Consider the following 23,414-nt stretch of genomic DNA (forward strand, 5'->3'; position numbering starts at 1 on the left):
ACACACACATACATCACGACCCTCGTCTCTGTTTTAGTCAAAACTTGACTAAATGTAACAAGTCGCGTAAGGCGAAAATACAATATTTAGTCAAGTAGCTGTGGAACTCACAGAATGAAAGTGAACGCAATGTAATTTTTCAGCAAGACCGTATACTCGTAGCATCGTCAGTCCACCGTTCAGGCAGTGAAATTGACAAGAAGAGCGGTTTAGTAGTTGCGCTGAGAAGGATAGCACGCTTTTCTATACCTCTCTTCGTTTTAACTTTCTGAGCGTGTTTTTAATCCAAACATATCATATCTATATGTTTTTGGAATCAGGAACCGACAAGGAATAAGATGAAAGTGTTTTTAAATTGATTTGGAAAATTTAATTTTGATAATAATTTTTATATTTTTAATTTTCAGAGCTTGTTTTTAATTCAAATATAACATATTTATATGTTTTTGGAATCAGAAAATGGTGGAGAATAAGATACACGTAATTTTGGATCGTTTTATATATATTTTTTTTGTTGTTGCAATTTTCAGATTTTTAATGATCAAAGTCATTAATTAATTTTTAAGCCATCACGCTGAAATGCAATACCGAAGTCCGGGCTTCGTCGAAGATTACTTGACCAAAATTTCAACCAATTTGGTTGAAAAATGAGAGCGTGACAGTGCCGCCTCAACTTTCACGAAAAGCCGGATATGACGTCATCAAAGACATTTATCGAAAAAAGGAGAAAAACGTTCGGGGATATCAATCCCAGGAACTATCATGTCAAATTTGATAAAGATCGGCCCAGTAGTTTGGTCTGAATCGCTCTACACGCACGCACGCACGCACGCACGCACACACACACACACACACACACACATACACCACGACCCTCGTTTCGATTCCCCCTCGATGTTAAAATATTTAGTCAAAACTTGACTAAATATAAAAAGACGATGTGTTCTAGTTAGTAAATCAACACAAATATATCACAAAGCACGTGAAATACGCGCTTGGCTGATAAACAAAGACACTACTCTTCTAGTTCCCAGTCGACTGGTGTCAGGTTACACACAGCTTTAATGTTTTTGTTTCCATGCTCACACACGAATAATTAAAAGGGCGGCAGCTGATACCATCACTTGCAAGCTTTTTGTTGTTGCCTACATTATCAGTTCTTCATTCGAATCTCAAATCCAAGTTCTACGTAAAATGTTTTAAAAAGAAAAGAGTAAAAACTCCCAAACCCATATATTTGAAATATGAAAATTAAGAGGATGAGTTTCAACCATTTTTCAAATAACTTATATTTCGCACATTCTTATTCTTATATCTTTGTTCGTGGTTTCTCTTCTGAGCTGTCTGAGCTTCTGAGCTGGACGCAACTTAGATGTAACTGTGAACGACGAACGATTGCCTGCACAAATTCATGACTTGTCGCTTGTATTTAACATAAATTTGGCTGTTAATACAAAACTGTAAAACCAACAAGTCGCGTAAGACAAAATTACTACATTTAGTCAATCTGTCGAACTCGCAGGAAAAAAACTGAACGCACTGCATTTTTTCATCAAGACCGCATACTCGTAGTTTCGTCAATCCATCGCTCGTGGCAAAGGCAGTGAAATCGACAAGCTAGAATAGTGCGGTAATAGTCCCGCCGAGCGGGTTAGCACGCTTTTGTGTACCTCTCTTCGTTTTAACTTTCTGAGCGTGTTTTTAATCCAAACATATCATATCTATATGTTTTGGAATCAGGAACCAACAAGGAATAAGATAACATTGTTTTTAAATCGATTTCGGACATTTTATTTTAATCATAATTTTTATATTTTTAATTTTCAGAGCTTGTTTTTAATCCGAATATAACATATTTATAGGTTTTTGGAATTAGAAAATGATGAAGAATAAGATGAACGTACTTTTGGGTCGTTTTGTAAAAAAAAAACCTTTTTAGATACAATTTTCAGATTTTTAATGACCAAAGTCATTTTTGAGCCTCCAAGCTGAAATGCAATACCGAAGTCCGGCCTTCGTCGAAGATCGCTTGGCCAAAATTTCAATCAATTTGATTGAAAAATGAGGGTGTGACAGTGCCGCCTCAACTTTTACAAAAAGCCGGATATGACGTCATCAAAGACATTTATCGAAAAAATGAAAAAAAACATCTGGGGATATCATACCCAGGAACTCTCATGTTAAATTTCATAAAGATCGGTCCAGTAGTTTAGTCTGAATCGCTCTACACACACACACACACACACACACAGACAGACACACACACACACACGCACATACACCACGACCCTCGTCTCGATTCCCCCCTCTACGTTAAAACATTTAGTCAAAACTTGACTAACTGTAAAAAGGAAGAAAAAATATATATCTATGTTCCGTAAATTTGGATCGTTTTATGAAAAAAATATTTTTTTTACAATTTTCAGATTTTGAATGACCAAAGTCATTAATTAATTGTTAATCCACCAAGCTGAAATGCAATACCGAAGTCCGGGCTTCGTCGGAGATTACTTGACCAAAATTTCAACCAATTTGGTTGAAAAATGAGAGCGTGACAGTGCCGCCTCAACTTTCACGAAAAGCCGGATATGACGTCATCAAAGACATTTATTAAAAAAATGAAAAAAACGTCTGAGGATATCATACCCAGGAACTCTCATGTTAAATTTCATAAAGATTGGTCCAGTAGTTTAGTCTGAATCGCTCTACACACACACACACACACAGACACACACACACACAGACACACACACATCACGACCCTCGTCTCGATTCCCCCTCTATGTTAAAACATTTAGTCAAAACTTGACTAAAAAGGAAGAAAAAATATATATATATGTTCCGAAAAAACCCCTAAATAAGACAGAAATGTCCTTCAGACAAGCAAAATGCTATTTTCGAACAAGCTAGCCTCAGGCTGGATGAGTTATGAAAATGGGTATCCAAGAAAAAGAAGCGTTCTATTCATATATGTATATGCGTGTGTTGTAATGGCAATGACAAAGCACTATTTAATCAGAAGGCCCGTTTATGGGTTTGCATTCGTATGCTTTGATGTTCAAAACAAAGTGTGAAAAGAGATAGTTTTTTTGGTCTAACTATGCCATCTCCCATCCATAAACCCACATTTATTCACTCGTCCCCCAAACCCCTCCTTCACAACTACGATAGGTTCCAGGTAAAGAAGCAGGTTTTGGCGAAGACACAGACAGACAGACAGACAGACAGACACACAGACAGACACACAGACAGACACAGACAGACACACACACACACACTGACTTTTTCACCATCTCTCGCGCTCTCTCTCTTCCCCCACCTCATAGCATATCCCATTCTGCCTAATTTATTTCAATTCCTTTCTTCTTTATCACGATCGTGGGCAGACGGTGCAAATAAACTCAACTCTATATGTCTTCACCTCACACTCAGCTCGGAAAGAGAAATTGATTTTCTTCAACCATGGACAAAAGACCTTGACAGGGTTTCCACTCTCCAGGTCAGATTGCAAAACGGAACCACACAAGCAACCGTCTATTTGTTTTTCTAGCTGGAGAAATAAAAAGACGCAAAACAATTCAAGTTCGGTGTGACTCACAAGTCCATTCAGCTTGCTTGTGCAAATTGAATTCACCCCCACAAAACAACGGGTTAACGGCCGGGCCAACAGCCCTTTTTGTGCAGCCCTATCATTGTGGTCATTTAGGGGCCGATAAATGATTTCATTGTTGAAGGAAGCCTCACTATTCATGATGTATTTTTTTCTTTTTTTTCTTCACTTTTTTTCTGGTCCGCAACAGAACACCATTTACCCTTACACGCACACACCAATTGGTAAATAACCAAGCAAATAGCTTTTTCAGCAACTCTCTTGTGATCGAAGCGGGGTCAAGAAAGGATACCATTGCTGAAGGAGTCATCCCATTACATCCTCTCTTCATTTAAAAAATATATCCCAGCCCTTCCCCCTCCCCCCCCTCACTAGCACACATCAATTTTACAGCAGACCCAGTAGCCGTGTTAGTGCAAGTCTTGTGGTCATTTCAGGACCAAGAAATGATATCCTTGTCGAGGGATGCCACACATTCATGCTGTCTGAATCCCCTCCCCCCCCCACCCCGTACAACCCCCACACACATTCAACCAAAGAAGACATCGGGTTAACAGCTAAGCAAACGTTTTTTTGTAACGTTCTTGTGAACTTGAGTGGTCATAAAAGGATTTCTGTGCAGAAAAAGGTTGAAATCTTTAAGTCGTCATTTTGGCTCTCACACGGTGACGATGTGTGTGTGTGTGTGTGTGGGTGTGTGTGTGTGTGTGTGTGAGTGTGTGTGTGTGTGTGTGTGTGTGTGTGTGAGTGTGTGTGTGTGTGTGTGTGTGTGTGTGTGTGTGTGTGTGTGTGTGTGTGTGTGTGTGTGTGTGTGTGTGTGTTCAGCCTTTTTGTGATTATTTTGGGGTCAAGGCATATCGTCTTCACTTTCGTCACAGCTTTTAAAAACTGATTAACGGAGAATATAGGGATATTTACTTTATGTTAAAGCACACTTCAGATATTAAATTTATGTTAAAAGCAAACTTAAGGTACGTGGAAGCGTGAATGAAACAGTAAAACTTCCGTGTGTGTATGAAAGGTGCCTACGTCAGTGCTACGCAGGGATCTCGAAATCTCATGCAGTTCCGTGCCTGTTCTTTTCTTCTTAGAACTGAAAGCGATATGACGGATTTTGGGAGGGGGGGGGGGGGGGTGCGTGTTTGAAATATTCACTCCTTGCCTGTTCGTTTCACCTGGGCAAGCGACATGACTGAGTGAATGTTTAAGGAGGAAGGCTGGGGCAGGGAAAGGTGAAAGACAGTAACATAATGAACTAGTTTTTTCAAAAGAAACCCAACCCGACAGCTCACATGAACACTTTTCATGGAACAATGTAACTTCGCTACAAAGCACACAGGCGTGGTGAGATACGAAGAAGGACTTCTCGTGGTGTTAATTTTCAAGGTATGCACTTATCAACATTCCATTACCGGGGCGCATCAACGCTAAAATATTCGAGCAATTATGCGAGGCGTCTGTATACACAATGCGCTTTTGTCTTGCACGTCCGTCAGTTTTTTCGGGAAATCCAAATCATGTCACTGAAAATTAACTCCTCCTACTTGCCTCCCCTCCCCGTCCCCCCTTCCTATCTTTCTCTCTAACGTACGGGGTCGTGACGTTGAGACAAGTGAAAAATGAAAAAAAGAAGGATTGGTTCTTTGTGCACGGAGACAAAATAAACGTTAGAATGAGAAAAAAGCAAAATCATGATCAGTCTTGAAAGCTAATCATGGTTAGTCTGACGTGAAGCTAGTAATGATCACAGGCGAGAGAGAGAGAGAGAGAGAGAGAGAGAGAGAGAGAGAGAGAGAGAGAGAGAGAGAGAGAGAGAGAGAGAGAGAGAGAGAGAGAGAGACAGACAGACAGACAGACAGAAAGACAGAGAGGGATGGGTTTGCAATGCTATGATGTTATTACACACACACCACCATGATCATCAAAGTTATGATTATGAATAAGTGCAATCAAGCTATGTAGTAGATATTTGTATTATTTGGGACAGGTGTATTCTACTGAGAGAAAAAAAAAACCGTGCACACCTGCAGATATTCTCAGCATGCACAGCAGAATGTCACGTTGTTTTTGTATGTCAGTATAATATCATTTCATTAACAACATTTCAGTTGTGCACGACAACCAACCTCGTTGTAAAGATGCCGACCTCCTGGCAGGTACGTGATAGTTCCTGTATCCTGAATATTACACAGCGTTTTATACATGCTTTAGATGTAGCATATATATGATATGTCACCCTCTATGTATGCAGGGCAGACATCGCCGCAGGCTTATTGTTAATATTGTATGCATTAAATGAAATGTTAACATTCACCAACACGTTTATTTGACGAACAATACAGCTGTGAGTTTTGTAAAAACCTGAGATCGTTTCATCAAAGTTTGATGCAAAATTAAAGCTCGTTTCATCAATGCTTATTTGTTTGTCTCACACACACACACACACACACACACACACACACACACACACACACACACACACACACACACACACACACACACACATACACACACACACACACACACACACACACACACAAATCCACATTAAGTAGGAAGATAGGACATGAGAGGGTCGGTTTTTTTTGCGCTTTGGTGGTTGTGCGGGTGGGGGGGGGGGGGGGGGGGGGGGGGGGGGAGGGAGGGGAATTAATAATCGCGAGCAGGAAAGAGCGAGGACATAGTCGTTTCCAATAGACATAGAAGCATATTCAATGCTATCGAAGTATTCATGACACGAGCCATAAAAGGGTGGTATTTGGAGTTAGGGCCAGGGAAAGGGGATGGGAGGGAGAGACTCGAGAGAAGGGAGGGATCTGGGGTTCTAGTGAAGGATGTATAGCTGAGGAAAGTATAGCAAAGGGGGGTTGGACCTGCACAGGGAAAGGGCCAATAAATAAAACGTCAACCTGCATTGCTCGTTAATCTGTTGGGAATTATGACCACTTCTCACATTTTATCGTCTTTTGACATGGCCATGTTTGGTTCTGCTAGACGTCTTCTTCTCCTGTTAACACATTCTATTTGCGGATCAGTTTGCACAGCTATGGCCATACCTCAGCGAGATTAAGGGCGAAATATGATCCTAATTTCGCAAAGCCTGATGAAGGTAAAACAGTCTGGAGGACATTATTCTTACCCAAAAAAGAGCGCCATTCTATAGCATTATTAAGGCTTCGCGAAGACCGACTGTTTCATCATCAGAAAGCTTAGTGAATTAAGCATTAATTGTCACGATTAACAAATATTGCTGCAATTTTGTTAGAAATGCACATTAGGTATAGCATTCATTATGGTTTAGGTTTGTGCATTTGACTGTAAACATCTTGTTTTCAATTAATCATGTTAACCGTTATCGCATGTACACCCATTCTAATACTGTACTTGTGAGTTAACATTACAAGCAAAGTGACAACATCACCAGAGAACATAAAATAAAACTCAAAATTTTAAATATACCTAAAAGCATCTGCAAAACTACGACACACGGAAGGGAAAATTAAATAGTTTCATACGTCATCACTTCTAGAATTGTCCTTAGAACGAATGTAATGATGGATTAGTTTTTATTGAAATGAGTCTTCTTTCTCTAGACAAGATAGACATGGAGTTCGTAAAAAACGAAACATAACCCATATAACGTGTCTATGCCACTTGATCTTGCTTCTGTGTTCTTTCATATCAATCATATTCATCAATCAAACAGTGACACATTGTTTTTCTTCTTCTTTGACAGATTTCTCAAGCGTACGTTTTTAGCTCACTAATCTTAATTTCGACCTCTGCCATTATTTGTTTACAACACTCACATTCATCATTAAAACAACAAGGAAAATGACATAACAGATTCATAACTAAAAGACACATTTCTTCCAATGTAAACCAACATGTAAACTACCACGGGTCTGCCCAGGATTTTACATGAGATAAGAGCGTCCTTCGGGCCACCTGGACTTATAGCAAAATTCAACAGCATGGCAGAAATTGACATTTTGTTGAATTCATGTCGCAGATCGACACGCCTGTCAGTCATGAAATATATTCAGAAAATTCAGGAAATGTATTCAGCAAAACAATCTTACCCTGTAAAGAAAGTAGACTTAAAGTATGTCTATAAATGAGATGATGCTCTCATTCTAATACGCCTGGACGGATCAATGTGATGTGTAAAATAGCTTACACGGAAAGGAAACTACCTTAAAAAAAACATCAACACTAATTAAACAAACACACAATCCCATAATTCAAAAACGACCTTGACCCTATCTCTGTCCTCTCTCACCTTGACCTCGATGATGAGACGTGGGGATCCTGGTCTCGGAACTGGCTCGCTGCATCACAGCAGGTTGCATAAGGTGGTGTGGCTTCCCGGGCCCCCCCGGGCGCCCGTAATAATAGGCCGGGGAGGGTGTGCTCGCGTAGATACCCGGGGCACCAACCCACAGGCCGTTACTGCTGACCTTGGGTAGGCGGGGGTCCGTGCCCCCGGGGGGCCCATGACCGAGGGTGGAGGGCTGGCTGTGGGTGGGGGAGGTGTGGGGGCTCAGCTGGTGGAACTTCTTCTGGTCCCTCTCCTTCTTCCGTCGGCGTTTTCTGCGAAAAGAAAAACAGGGAATAGGGAATGTTTAAAATGTGTGTGGACAGACTTTGTGAATGGCAGAAACAGATTAAGTGGGGGCGGCGGGAAGGGGGGGGGGGGGGGGGGGGGGGGGGAACAAACCCCTTATTATGAAAACTGTGCCCCGGGCTCCTTTGTTTAATATTTCCGTCACCAAAGATTAGATCGAGAGTATAAATGTTGCTCTCTAAGTATCCTCCTCCAAATTTTGAATCGATGTCATCATGACATGATGTATCTTCTCAATACCTACATTTTCGCCCTCCGTCCTTGACCCAGAACAATCTTTTTCTCCTTTAGTTCCAAGCTTACAATGTCTTGAGCACAAGGCGGATAAGTTGGTGTATGTAGAAGTAAGATGGCACTGAACAGTGAGCAAACAAGAAGAATATAAAGTAGATTTCTTCTTTCGACGTAACTTGTTTGAGATTTTTAAAACAATTCAGCCTGATTTCTCTCAATGTGTTGTTTCTTTGGGAGGACTATGTTGTAATAGATGCTAGAATTCTGTTTCCAAAATCGTACCCTATTTACGCTATGAATATATACCAGCACAGCTTAGGCCTCTTGAAAGTTTCTTTTGGAATAACATATTTTTGTGACAAAGAACTTCTTGTTTGAGCTTGGATTATTTGCATTGTCCTCCTTAATATACTTACAGTCTACCAGATGACAAGAAGCATTTATTGTTTGAGCTAAGAACATTAGCACATATCGCATTATGGTTCGATTTATTTCGCAAGCACATACTGAAAGAGAAGGCTTCTTTCTGACAAGAACTTTGTTTGAGCTGTACAAATTAGCACAGCTTCGATTGTTTTTTCTCATATAATTCTGTTCCTTCGCGAAAATGTATTAAAATAAATCAATTATTTTTGACGTGCATCATGTTTTCTTTTAGCTGAGAATATTAGACAGAGATGAGAGAGATTTAATAAGGGAGGGGGGGGGGGGGATTCGCTTTAAATGGCAATAATGTACACGAATAAAGGAGTCATTTCTTGTCAAGATCCATGTCTTGTTTGAGCTGTGAATATTAGCATAGCTGGGGTCTTTTGACGGGGTCAGCTTCTCTTCCAATAACATATCGTGAGGCGGCGTTTTCTTAATCGATGGGGAGCTAAAACACTGACCGCTAAGGGATGTTTTCTGGTCAATAGACAAGTCAAACAATGTTTGTATGTCCCTCCCCCCACCTCCCTCCTCCCACCCTGCGACTGGCCAGAATATGAAATCAACCCGTAGAGGGGCATGACACAGAGACAAAGACAAAGACAGACAGGCAAATACAGACCCTCTGCAGCGTGAGACAGACACGAGGAAAGAGACAGAGGCGCGAAAAGTGATGAAGATAAACGAGGAGGAGAAGGAATGTCTTGCTCAGTTACTGATCAGGTTATTAGATATTCACAAGTTGATTTTGGTTGATTATTGCTACCACCACCACCACCACCACCATCACTATGGTCATCATGATGGTCATCATGATGTTGTTCATCATCATCATCATCATCATCATCATCATCATCATCATCATCATCATCATCATCATCATCATCGTCGTCGTCGTCGTCGTCGTCAAACACCAACGCAAATTAACAAACACACCCTTCCAGTCAAGCAACACTTACAAATTAAAGCAATCCATGCTTCAGGGGGAAGACAGACAGGTCTATACTCTCACCACAACTCACAAAGCACACATAATCACGCCCAAGTCACGTTTCCTTCTGACGTCCACAGAATCTCCTGTATGTTTCCACGAGGTAAAACAAGACTGATAACGTCTGAGGTCGTCCTTTCAAATCACAAGCGTGACTGGCAAACTGCACGCTTCACCGACAAAACCATCCACTTGCCAGTTTTATTTCTTATGTATCTCACTGAGATTTTTTTTTTTTTTTTTTTTTTTACAACTACGTCAGAAATTCATGACGAAATACTGCTGTCCTGCAATTTACTTGTTTTCTGTAGAAGCCCAGATTAGACACAGCCCGTGAAAGATTTTCTTGCTAAAACGATAAATATTAGATAACTATACGTGTAATGTAGGTCGTTGAGACTGACGAGTTTTGTTACAGAATATGGCCGGGTTTATCTCGGATCCGGTTAAATAGTTTAACAGAAAACAAGGACAGACATGTATACAGAATATTGATAACCACGATCAAGCTTATGTCCCAAAAAGGAAGAAACAGCATTCATTCGGGGGCCATGATTTCAACCATACTGCGTGATTTATTCCTGCGATTAACAAAGAACTACATTATGTCGCACATCTCGCAGTAGGTGAAACAAATATCCACCTGTCACGTTCAACATTCCGACTCGCCTGCAGGGGGAGAATTCCTGTGCTCTTTTTTATGCACAAAACTGCGTGTTCCTACCAGTGTCAGAGATCACTCCACTCTTATTTGCTCAGGTTCGTCTTCAACTACCTAACAGTACACACCACTAGAGTAAGACCGGAGTAAATACACTGTGACAGCACACACAAGCACCTAGGTATACTAGGCTAGGCTGTGACACAGGCCACCGGACCGTTCCTTCTGCATACAGGGTGGTCTTGTAAAACTAAATTCACAGAACTTTTTCTTTGGGGAAAGCGAAAAACTGCAACAAGTTTCCAAAAGCGAAAGTCGTGAATACGCGAGGGGCCTTTAGCTGTCCACGGTCGTTCTGTGCAAAGTCTCGACACACAGCCCGCCGTGTTCTGTAAACGTCACAACGTCGCTGAGACCAGGTGCTAAACCTTGTCACACACATTGCACCCCCACAGCTTATACACCCCCCTTCCCCCTGAGGCACCACCCCCGCCCCCCGACTGAAACGGCCGCCCCGGAGTTCTTTCTGCTATTGTACCCCCAGGGCTTACTCTCCCCCCCCCCCCACCCCCTTACACATCCGAGTTCCCTCTGCTATAGCACCCACAGGGACTACTCCCTACCCCCTCCCCTCCTACTGCCTCCCTCCACCCACCCTCCTGCACCTCGTCTCGTCCCCTGATCACCTTGACCCTCACGGTCCAAGGATCAAAGCTTGAGTTGACATTCGCATTCCTCTGCCACGGCTGAGACCGCAAAAAGCGTTGCGGGTTATATGGACGAGTCTCTCTCTCTCTTTCTCTCTTATATGGACGAGTCTCTCTCTCTCTCTCTCTCTCTCTCTCTCTCTCTCTGTCTCTCTCTCTGTCTCTCTCTCTCTCTCTCTCTCTCTCTCTCTCTCTCTCTCTCTCTCTCTCTCTCTCTCCATTCTCAAAACATAGGACAGCAGTCGGTCGCTATAGGGTCGCAAGACTGCCACCGTCCTCAACTATTATACAAAAGAAAGAGTGACTACTGACCAACCATAGTTCTTGTACGGATTGTTGGTGAATCAATTACAAAGAGTCGAAATGCAACTCTTGAAATAAGGGACATTTTATTGCTCGGTGGTAACCTGTTATGAGATGATATCGGAAGCAGGCAGTTACCTAACCTAAATTATCCTGGATGTTTCATCCAGTAGCTGTAATCGAAACATGTGTAACACCATTTAAATGTTGAAGAAAACTCAAACTGACTACGATATGAGTTGTAAACAATTTGGTCATAAGCATTGTAAACTCTTGGACACTGACAAAAAAACATGTGTCAGTTTGCCTGTTTCTCAATGGAGTCTAGTCTTATACACTTCAATGCCAGAAAGTCGAATCCAAGGTTGTGAATGTTTTTGAAACTTCTGTTGTTAACTACTAGATTTCAGTTAAAAATTCTTGCTTACCTTTTAAGACTATCCCAGGTTCGTCGCTAACGACAAGAACAATTTTATTAAAATATACCGTCATTTTTGTACTGACAATAATGTTAATCAACACAATTACGTTGAGGCATTTACACACGCTACGGACAGCCTTTCATTGAGAAAATCCGTGTCTTTCAAACGCATTTCTAACACAAAGGCTAGTGTTTGGAAGGCAACATCTGGACCCTAAATATCCCATCCTTTTTTTTCTCTTCCCCCCCACCCCCCCCCCCCCCCCCCCAGTTCTCTCTTTCCCCTCCCTCCCTCCCCTCCCCCTACCCAAAACACACATTCCCTCTGACTTCCTTCTTGACAAATCTTTGGGGGAGATAAGAGACACAAAGTCAGGATCAAAAGCTGTCAACAGGCGGATTGTTTTGGAATAACTCAGAAATTTGGACACAGCTTGAGAAGTCAAAAAATAGCATTAAGGCTTGAGACATTATTGTTGAAACAATGTTGACGCTGACAGACTGAGATAAGGAGGAATGGGAAAGGAGGTGAGGGGAAGGAGGGGGATAAGGGGGGGGGGGGGGGTGCGATAGAAAGGAGAACAAAGCGTGCACGCTCACGGGCCTCGTTCCGAACTACAGATAGGAATAAAACGCGAAACTTCACTTCAAAATAAGCAGGAATTTGTATCCGGGGCACAGGGCCCAAACGGGAGAACAATGCACCTCTTTATATAAAACGAATACGATATAATACTAGGCTTTCCATCCCAACAAAGGCAGTCTACAATAATCGTGCCAAGTTGCGTCTTAGAGAAAAACACACTAGTAGATCCCCAAGCATCGTTGGTATCGTGTCTGCAATGACATGCAGACCTCGTTCCAAACTACTGTAACAGATTATAGGTGAAAAAGGGGGGGGGGGGGGGGGGGGGGGACATATTGCCCCTCTAGCAATAACTTAAATAATCACCATATAATGCAAGGCTTTCCATATTTCTACAAAGACTCGATACACTACAGTATTACTGGTAGCGTGTCCGCGATGATATTCCACGGGCCTTAACTGCAAATGGGAGGTGAGCGCGAAGCATCACATCAAAATAAGAAGGAATCTGCATTCGGGGCACATGCCAATGCACCTCTATCCGTATAACGAAAACGATATAACACAGGGCTTTCAATCCACAGTTTCAGTCTACAATAATCGTGCCAAGTTACATCAGAAGTTTCAAATGCAGATTATTTTTGGATCAAAGACTCAATCCACCAAAATCGCTGATCCACCAAAATCGCTGGTATCGCGTCAATGGGTACGCAGAGAAAAACGTTTCAAACGAACGTAATATTCAAACAATGTTTTGGGGATTTCTGGTGTGAAAGCTCAAGTCTTCACAAGACAACTAACAGTAGTTTTACAGTTAGATACGACCTCTCAATGGTTTTGTTTAGGGGGGGGGGGGGAGGGGAGGGAGAGGAGAAGATCTTGTGCAAAATAAAAGTAAACAAGTCACAACTAATATTCCAAAAGCTAACTATGTTACCTTGCTTAAGGAGTGGTGAGAAAACTATCAAAAATACAATTGGAATATACAGTTCCTTTGGAAAATACAATATTTTCACCGCTCAAGTATGTATAAAGGTAAAATCATGCACATACGTGCCGTTGCTATTCAACTAGCTCAACCGTATTGATTAATAGTCTACGATTACCATACTTTCCTTTGAAGATTCTGTTCACTGAAATACTAAGATCATGGAGTAAACTTTTTATAGATGACTTATGTGTGAGGTGAATACAAACAGCACGTGACAAATAAGCTCCCATAACAGACGTAGCGAGACATTTTGTTGATCACGTCAACCTTGCTGCAGTAGATTGAGCAAACGTGAATTTAATCAAATGATAATGTTAAAGCAAAGCTGTTGTTGATGGAAGAAATAAACTGTTAACAAAATGCAAAGAGTCTGAAGCGTATCATAGATGCATTGCTTTTACTGTTTGTTTTCAAACTGAAGTATCAAACAAAAAACTTCGCTGAATGACGTCACACCATCACTTCAACAAATGACATCACTTTCTGCTATATAGCCCTACGAAAGTCACCATGTGCGTGTAACATGACATGCATTGAAACATCAAACCTTCGTGAATCATGTTTTTTCATGTGCAACGTAAAAAGGAAATGATTACACATATCCATGTACATTACTTTGTGTTATCTTCTTTTCTTTTTTAAAAAGAAATCTACTTCGTTCGTTCAGAGTTAGCTTTTATTACTAAGGTTTCGAACTTCTGGAAATGAAGGACGCAGTTCCCTTATCCCTTATCCTACGCAAAAAAAGTGCACCTAAACTCCGTACATTTTCGGGGTGAGAAAGGACATTCATTCACACAAAAGGTCTCTGTTTTTACACATCTTGCGAAAAACCAGATGTACTTGAATCGGGGAAAATAAGTCGTATAAAAATGTTTGACGCTTCGACGCGTTGTAATATTGTAACGATTGTTGAAATCTCATGAGTGCACCAAATCTGCCCCATTTACCCATTACAAAAATTCAGACACATCACAGCCATGACATAAAACAGCACGCCCGAACGGTTGCTGTCATACACACGGAGCGGTGCACAGGTGTTTTCGTCTTGTAGCAATGGCGCTTTCAGCTTCCTTCTTCAGTAAATATCAGCCTTGACACTTCTGCTGTAAGATGTGCGGTTTGCTTGCTGAGAAGCAAAGCTGGTGGTTAAAGGCACATGCAGTCCTCACCGTGTAAATGTTTCGACTCACCAAGTCAGATTTAGCCAGGCTTTGACAAGGGCTAAGACCATCCCTCCAATGGCACATATACCAACAATCAACACCCTGGCTGCTTCCTATGCACAGCTCTTTTATTTTTATATTTTTTTAATATTTTTTTTATATAAAGAAGACATTTCACTGGCTGCAACTTGTGTCCGCGAAGAAATGTATTCATCACCAACTTTCAACTCTGTACAGAGAGAACCAAGGCTGTTGATGGGTGGTACGTGTCCAAGTGGGGGGGATAACCTCATTCCATGTACAATTTCGACCAGATTTAAAATTTCTTTCTTTCTTTATTTGGTGTTTAACGTCGTTTTCAACCACGAAGGTTATATCGCGACGGGGAAAGGGGGGAGAGGGGATAGAGCCACTTGTCAATTGTTTCTTGTTCACAAAAGCACTAATCAAAAATTTGCTCCAGGGGCTTGCAACGTAGTACAATGTATTACCTTACTGGGAGAATGCAAGTTTCCAGTACAAAGGACTTAACATTTCTTACATACTGCTTGACTAAAATCTTTACAAAAATTGACTATATTCTATACAAGAAACACTTAACAAGGGTAAAAAGAGAAACAGAATCCGTTAGTCGCCTCTTACGACATGCTGGGGAGCATCGGGTAAATTCTTCCCCCTAACCCGCGGGGGGTCTCATTCCATGTACAATTTCGACCAGATTTAAAATGATAAGTTGAATTGTTCACACGAGTAGCTCAGTTCGTAGAGCACTGGACTTGTGATCGAAAGGTCGCAGGTTCGAATTCGGGCCGGGACGGACACGGGTCAACTTTATGTGCAGACCCAGAGACGGAAGCCATGTCCCACCCCCGTGTCATCACAATGGCACGTAAAAGACCTTGGTCATTCTGCCATAAGTGCAGGTGGCTGAATACACCTAAACACGCAGACACCTGGGTAGCGCGACTCCGTTGCTGCTAGCTTTCCACTGGGAGGAAGCGACCCGAATTTCCCAGCGATGGGACAATAAAGTAATGAAAATGAAAATGAAATGAAAAAAAAAATGAAATGAAATAGGACTGTGTCTTGACATTCCGAGTCTATGAAAAAGGAGTGGGATTGTGGGGGGTTACTGAGTACACGTAATGGCGTACGTATGAAAACCTTGCACAACCATTTGCATTTTGTGTGAATGAAAGCGTGGTATCGTGGGTGAGTCAGTACGCCTAACGTTCGCACCAAAGAAATTTATTTAGAACACTATTATTGTAAACAACAGCCAAGCGTAAAATTGCACCAGTGCCTAATAAACAGTCTGGTCTGACGTAAGAGCTGGCGTTAATGCTTTGATATTTTCGTTTAAGCACGTGATTTACAGTTGATTACCTGCGGTCAAAATATTGCAGTAACTACGTTACAGATCGTTTGTTCTTTTTTTTTCGTGCAGCATTACTTCAGTCATTTTCTTGATTTATTTTTCTCGGCATCATGCCCTTTAGATTATAAAAAAACCAAAAAAAAACAATTGCGAACAGCACGGTGCTCCTTTTTTGACCGATCTTTTGGTAAACATTAAAGACATTTCACTCACAAAAGACTGCAGCTGAACAAACGAGCAAGCCAAATTCTGACTGAATTTTGCCCAAAAGAAAGTCTGCATTTCCTCCTGAGAACACCGCAGCTTCTCAAACACTCAAAATCCAGTTAGGCAACAGTTTTACGCCTAATGTTTGGCCTAAAAATAACCCATAGCGTTGTTGGTGTTGACATATCTTTTAAACGGTTAACAGATGTTGACAGATCTTTTAAACTGTTGACAGATTTTCGTTTAACTGTTGACAGATTCATCAATTGTCAAACTTTTACAAATCCGACTAACAGAAGACTGTGCGGCTGCGCGAACAACAACAACGGGCCTGAAATGCTTGCCGTTGCTGTGTTTTAAAGCAGAGCTCTTTTCGCAAACACAATCACTCTGTTTGGTTCACACCCTTTGCATTAAAATTCAACGGCCATTTCCATGCCCGCCCGTAGAAGGCGGTAATCTCACGAGATCTCCACCAAAACACACAAACACCGCCAGCCTCGACTGGTTCCGAAGCCTGGTCGCTCTAGCCACGGCTAGGCGCTATCGTCTCCATCTCTTTCTCTCACTGTCTAACACACGGACAGAGTTATTGAGTCAGACAAGCGAAGTAAATGAGTATAGAATGAGTAATTGGATTTCTGAGTGTAGAATTTTTAACTGGATTTCAATTAAAAAAAATATATACACTGATAATTATGCAGTCTACCGAGTAAAATCAGCAGTAGAACCAGCTGTAACGGTGTTGTTTTGGCTAGAAACAACTTCAGTCTATTTTGTGGGTGTTTGTACATTATAGTTTAATTGATTCTGAAGAAATTGTACTGCTTGATCCGGACCTTCTTACTTTGTTTTAACTGTAGTAAAGACAACAAATCTAGCCTTTTTGTTCTTTAGTTGATGATTAGATATGTTCTTTATGTTTTATATTGAACATTTTTGGGTACTTGCGTATTTTTATTACATAAACTGTGCCCTTTTTCATCTCCATATCTTATAATACTATATGTTCATAACAGTCCATTGGACATTCAATGCGGTTATGTAATATGTCCAATACAATTCTATAACACGATGCGATGTCTTGATCTCGACTGAATTTTAAGACTTTATAAATATCGATAAAATAAAAATTAAAATCAATCAATCAATATCAATATGAGGCTTATATCGCGCGTATTCGTGGGTACAGTTCTAAGCGCAGGGATTTATTTACTTATTTATTTTTTTATTTTATGCGATTTATTTATGCTGTGTGAGATGGAATTTTTTTACACAATACATCACGCATTCACATCGGCCAGCAAATCGCAGCCATTTCGGCGCATATATCAATCAATCAATCAATATGAGGCTTATATCGCGCGTATTCCGTGGGTACAGTTCTAAGCGCAGGGATTTATTTTTTTTAATTTAATTTTTATTTTATGCAATTTATATCGCGCACATATTCAAGGCGCAGGGATTTATTTATGCCGTGTGAGATGGAATTTTTGTTACACAATACATCACGCATTCACATCGGCCATCAATAACAGGGCTGGTTAGACAGACGTACCTTGAGCTGACTTAAAACTAGGTGGAACCTTTTTGAATTCGCTGAGCTGTACCAAGACTAGGCATAGTTTCGATCAATAACATTAGACTGCATTCGCTTACTTTCTAACTCACTTCGGAAAAAATTTTAGGCGTTTTTATCGATTGTGTGAATAAACTTAAAACGAAAGAACGAAATGGGAAACGTTTAGGACAAAACCAGCTGCTGGTTAAATATATCCTTCTACCCGCTCACAGTCAAAACCAAATTTGCACAGTCAAAAAGAAAGCACTTGCGTAAAGTTTGTCACAAGAATAGTGTCTTTACCACTGACATAGTTTTCGCTATTTCTACCCCGGGGACTATCTACTACTTTAGAATTTACCAAGCACCTCTCCGCCGAATCTGCTTTTTCATCTGCGCAAAGTTTGTGACAAGTTTAGCTATTTGAGTCTCAGTTTAACTATTTGACGCTCAGCAGTTTGAGTCTCAATTTAGTTATTTGAAGCTCCAGCTGTCTGCCAGTTCTGGAGCGTAAGCAGCACTGTTAAACAGCATCGACCAAAATGGTAGTCACAAAACAACCAGTGGACTCGGTAAACGCTAGGTAAGTCGGAGTGTTTTTGTGTCACGGGCACCCCACTGCTTTGAAAAGCAGTCATGTCCTTTTGACGCAAAGGTGAAACCTGACATTCTTACAAAAGGGCACCTTAGTGCTTGTCAGTTCGGCGATGAATGCCACGAACAAAATGAAAAAAAACGAACCTACACACCACCACGGTATGCATACCATACCGCAGTGTAACCCAGGCCGGCATACTCCTTACTCTCAATACAGCTAGTTTTTTTTAGTCACTGAAGTCCATTCTGTTCACCATTATATTCACAAGCACAGAACAGCACAAACCGATGACGTCTGGCACTGGAACCCTATACAGACACTGTTTAACATTGCACACAATACTCTTAGCTGAACTTTCTACCACCGACACTTTGAAGAAAGAACGAACCGATCTACCCGGTTGGAAAGCAGTTTGACAGTCGACCAGGTAAAGGCACTGTGCGATAGTGATCCGGGTGGGGCCGTCTTGTGTCTACCCCTAGCGCCGTGAACAAAAACCAGGCTACAAAGGCTCACATAATTATCTCCTGCACTGCCGACAGGGCTACCCTTGGTGGTTGCCCCTCACACACAATAACACCGAAGGGGTCAAATTCTATATTGTTTATTGGTCGGATTCGACGTGTTTTCTTTTACCTGTAATGGGCGATCCTGCACTGAGGGATTCCGCAATGGGCGACGCTATAGGCGAATCCAATACACAATATTTCTGTTTTAAGGAACACGAGTTTGGCACAGCTTTTCTGATGTCAATCAAAGCAAAAGTATTTCTTTGGTATTGATTCGCATCGCATGATACTCTCCCACCCTAACATTCTTTAATGCAAACTTTTGTGAAACAGCTTAGTAGAAGATGACAAAGTGACCGCGAGATCTAATCATCCGTTGTGTATGAGAGTCGCCAAGTGTCGCCCATTCGGGTAAGGAGGTCGATCATTTCTGGTAATAAATTACGAATTAGACATCATCCGTCACATTAACACCATACTCTATCTAAAGAAAACCAAGACTTATGAGGAGACATAGGACATCGGGTCATAGAAGATACGTGCCTGTAGTTCTGTCATCATTCTGATCTTTCTGTTCTCTTTGGTCTTGCCCACGTAACAATAAACTTTTTTTTTTTAAATCCGAATTGTGCACAGAAAAGCACCCAGATTTACCCACTCCCCCCCCCCCCCCAATCAAAACCAAAATAGTTCTGTTTTATAGGTTACAAAACTCGTATTAGTCGCACATCGACCTCCGTTGTCACCGGCTAGGTTTATAGATAAACACCACCTTTGGTTTATTTTATTTTATTTTAAAGAAGAACGACAAAAAAGTAACAGCAACGACGACTACAATATGGTGAAAACAACACTACATTCCACAAATCCACAAAGGCAATGAATTTCAAACAGTAAACAATCCTGTCAGCATTTTTAACACAGAAAAAGCAGTCGCGCGAACAAGCTTAGATTCAAGTCACAAAGGACATGTTCCCTGTAAATGTCATCCGTCGCCGTTGTAAGCGGGTTTTGTTGTGTGCGGAGACGCAGTCATGCGAGTCCTAATGCCTGAGTTGGTTCCCGGTCTTGGAGAGCGAGAAAGCACAACAGCCAAAAAGCCAGAGCAGACGACATGGTGGCACAGGTAGTAGTTAATACACTTATTCCAGGCCTGTGGCATTCCCAGAGTTTGGTCAGCCGTGTGTTTTGGTGCTTAATGAATTCAATCGTTTGATTTCGTTAACCTTCCTGCTTCTGTACGGGGGGAAAAGTGGATGATCTAACATTTCTATACTTGGTGTGGCAAATATAAAAAAAGAATACGTGTGAAAAGGTTATCTTTGATGTATCATGTTGCATTTGTGTTCTGTGTTGTTATTAGGGGAGAGAGAGAGAGAGAGAGAGAGAGAGAGAGAGAGAGAGAGAGAGAGAGAGAGAGAGAGAGAGAGAGAGAGAGAAAGAGAAGAACAAGAACAATTCTTTATTTAACGAGGGTAATAGAGTAAGCAGTGATCTGCTTTTTTACATCTGGCCCTCGCCCTAAAGAGGGACTAGTCTAAAGAGAGAGAGAGAGAGAGAGAGAGAGAGAGAGAGAGAGAGAGAGAGAGAGAGAGAGAGAGAGAGAGAGAGAGAGAGAGAGAGAGAGAGAGAGAGAGAAAGAGAGAGAGAGAGAGAGAGAGAGAGAGAGAGTATGCACAGAGGGGGGGGGGGGTCGAAGTGTTTGTGTATATATTTCATTGCCTGTCTTACTGTCTGTCTTTCTTTCTCTCTTTCTCTCTTTCTGTCCGTCTGTCTGTCTGTCTGTCTGTTGGTGTCTCTGCGTTAAACCGACCATGCCTCTACTTGCGAGATAGTTTCAAAGGGTACCAACGTCACTCGTGCACTATAACACTTAGTCAAAACTATACCGTTCAATCACCTGTTCGTTTGATGTTAGTATTGAAAAAAGTGAAGGTGATAAGAGAAAAAGTCTGCCAAGAATTCGTGGTACTCTTATTTGCGCACGTAGGGCCTCTGCTTACTATGGGCGAAAAAAAGATAGAAAGGAACGACTCGCCAGAATTTGAAATGTGTATTGTTCACCGTGTTTTGTGCTTGTAAAAATGTATGTTTAAAAAAGGCTGGACTGCTATATTTGTGTGTGTGTATTGTTTTTTGTTCTATAAAGCTATATAGCTATTCTGATGGACACGTGGGGGAATTCGGGGGCTGTGATTGGATGGTCTCTTCCGATCATCAAAGCATAATGCTACGGAAGTCGGCCATTTTTGCCAATATCCAAAAGCATATTGGCAATAACAAAGACGCATGGTTCCGGTTTACCCATCTGTACCACACGATGTTTTAATCGACAACAGCATACACTGACAACTTGAAATTCTTCTCGGGAATGTTTTTCAGCTTTACAAATGTCGATAGCATACCCTTTTCTGCTAACTTCCCGATGAAACAGGACTAAATCAATTATTTTCTGTCTCTAAACACCACAAAATGCCCAAAGTCGAAAGATGTAGTACAAACAGGGGAGTAAAACGGAACAGCCGTTTTTGTGTGCCTGTGTCAGTTGCCGACTGACACAAACTTTCGCATTCGGCTTTTCTTATCTCGTAACTCCACACTAAATAGCCCCCACTTCCCCTCTGAAGTATTGATGTACAACCCATGGCACTAACATTCATGTAGTCGTTTATAACTGAGGTTGAAAAATTCGCTTCATGACGAGACAAGTATAAATGCCATTCACCCAAACTGAAAACTTCGCTGCCGTCTGCTCGCGATTAGCTGTTCTCTTCTCCTCCCCTTGTTGCATCCTAGTTCTTCAGTTGTTTCTAGTTTTCCGTTGATGTTGTGTTTTGGTCTTCTTCATAAGTAGTCTTGTTCAAAATTTAAAAAACTCAAACTTCTTTTTGTTGTATTCGAATGAACTAATAAAAAGCTGTTTAACAGCTGTGTTGTCAAATCGAGTTATTTTCCAAAGTCAGTGTGGCGCCTGCGCAAAACTAATGCGCATAAGAAACGGGGTCTGCTATCAAACCCTGAAATCAACGCATCGACGCAAAAACTGTCATTTTGCAAGTTTGGAACAACAAATCAAGGTCAGAACAGCTATATAATCGCTATTGTGTTTTCAGCGTAGCAATAGTATGAGTTATTTCTAATATGCTGACTGTTAGCAAATGATAACAAGACATGTCGAGAAAAAAAGATATCAAGCATGAGCCTTTTAGGCGAATGCTGATATCGTTTGTGAGACATGTCTGTTATCATTTGCTAACAGTCAGCATATTAGAAATAACGGTTTTATTACCGTTTAATTCGATCAAAAGAAATTTCGAAGCAACCCCGCGAATTAGACAGAACAGCCGCAATGGGAACTTGAGCGCTTCTACCTGATTATGCCTGTCAGTCAAAGAATTCTCGTGACCTGAGTCAACCAATCAGAGTAACACACCTCACGTGATGAATATTCACAGGTCAAATGCCTTTGACACACAACAATCTCACAAGATAAACCATGTTGAACATGCGTTTCGGTTGCTTCGCTTTTTCTCGTTGAACAGAGAGCGACAGATTTAGAACCGACTCCAGACGGATGGGAAATGACGTAAAGATACATTTGATGTAAAGCGAGTGGCGCAATTTCACTTGATTTTTCCGAACTTTGATCATTTAGATTTCAAGTGAGCGGTCGGCATTGCACACTCAGACGATGGGCGGTGCCTTGCTGTTCCGTTACGCACCCACCGACAAAACTCGCTTTTCGGTATTTTTGTAGATAAAGAGAGTATTACCTGACAGCATTTGAAGTGTCATTCTTTAGAATAAATCACGCTGATATTGTTGAATTACATTTTTACTTTGTCTTGTTAATTTTTAGCGTGATAAAAAAAAGGGTCCCTGCCGCTGAACGTTATAACATTTAGAGGGTCACCTAGAATCCGTCCTGATTGGTCAAAAAGCCATATGGGGCACTGAATTGGTAATAAGGTCCGATATTTAGACTCGAACAAGTATAATGCGACTCGTCTTCGACTCGTCGGCATTATACTTGTCTCGTCTAAATATCGGACCCTATTGCTACGCTGAAAACACAATAGCTGTTAATATTGTACACGTCATTCACAAGAGTGTTACGTACATCCCCAAACCACCGTTTAGACCACAATATATCAACATACCTGTTCAGGCTTATACGTAGGATAAGAGCATCTTTCTACTTGGACAAATTCCTTAGATCCGCAACCCAGCTGCTTGTAGTGCAGACTGGAAATGTCGTTGTTGAAATGTGTTCGTAACTGACACCAACGTCAATACACACAATGATTCAGAAAAAAGAACAAAAACACAAGAAAACAACAACGACAAACCAACAACAGCCAAACAAAAAGACAAAACATTCTGTCCACAAATTAGCCAGGCAGAAGATACTGTTATGCGCTCAAGTGGAAAGTTA

General features: G+C 41.3%; 1 protein-coding gene across 7 annotated transcripts in view; it reads right to left on the minus strand.

The window, feature by feature from the left end:
* LOC138960235 (uncharacterized) overlaps nucleotides 1-23,414 on the minus strand; it is an 83,836-nt gene that overhangs the window by 15,561 nt on the left and 44,861 nt on the right. For 4 of the 7 annotated variants that reach the window (XM_070332035.1, XM_070332034.1, XM_070332033.1 and 1 more), the window contains exons 3-4: nucleotides 7,893-8,203; nucleotides 5,737-5,787 (exon numbers count right to left, since the gene is read on the minus strand). In XM_070332035.1, coding sequence (XP_070188136.1) covers nucleotides 5,737-5,787; nucleotides 7,893-8,203 — 362 coding nt within the window. Of the gene's footprint in view, nucleotides 1-5,736; nucleotides 5,788-7,892; nucleotides 8,204-9,859; nucleotides 10,241-18,613; nucleotides 19,537-23,414 lie in introns of those variants that run through there. The other 3 variants (XM_070332040.1, XM_070332038.1, XM_070332037.1) reach the window with 3 other exon arrangements.

This window comes from Littorina saxatilis, linkage group LG2, assembly GCF_037325665.1.
Source record: "Littorina saxatilis isolate snail1 linkage group LG2, US_GU_Lsax_2.0, whole genome shotgun sequence".
Lineage (NCBI taxonomy): Eukaryota > Metazoa > Mollusca > Gastropoda > Littorinimorpha > Littorinidae > Littorina > Littorina saxatilis.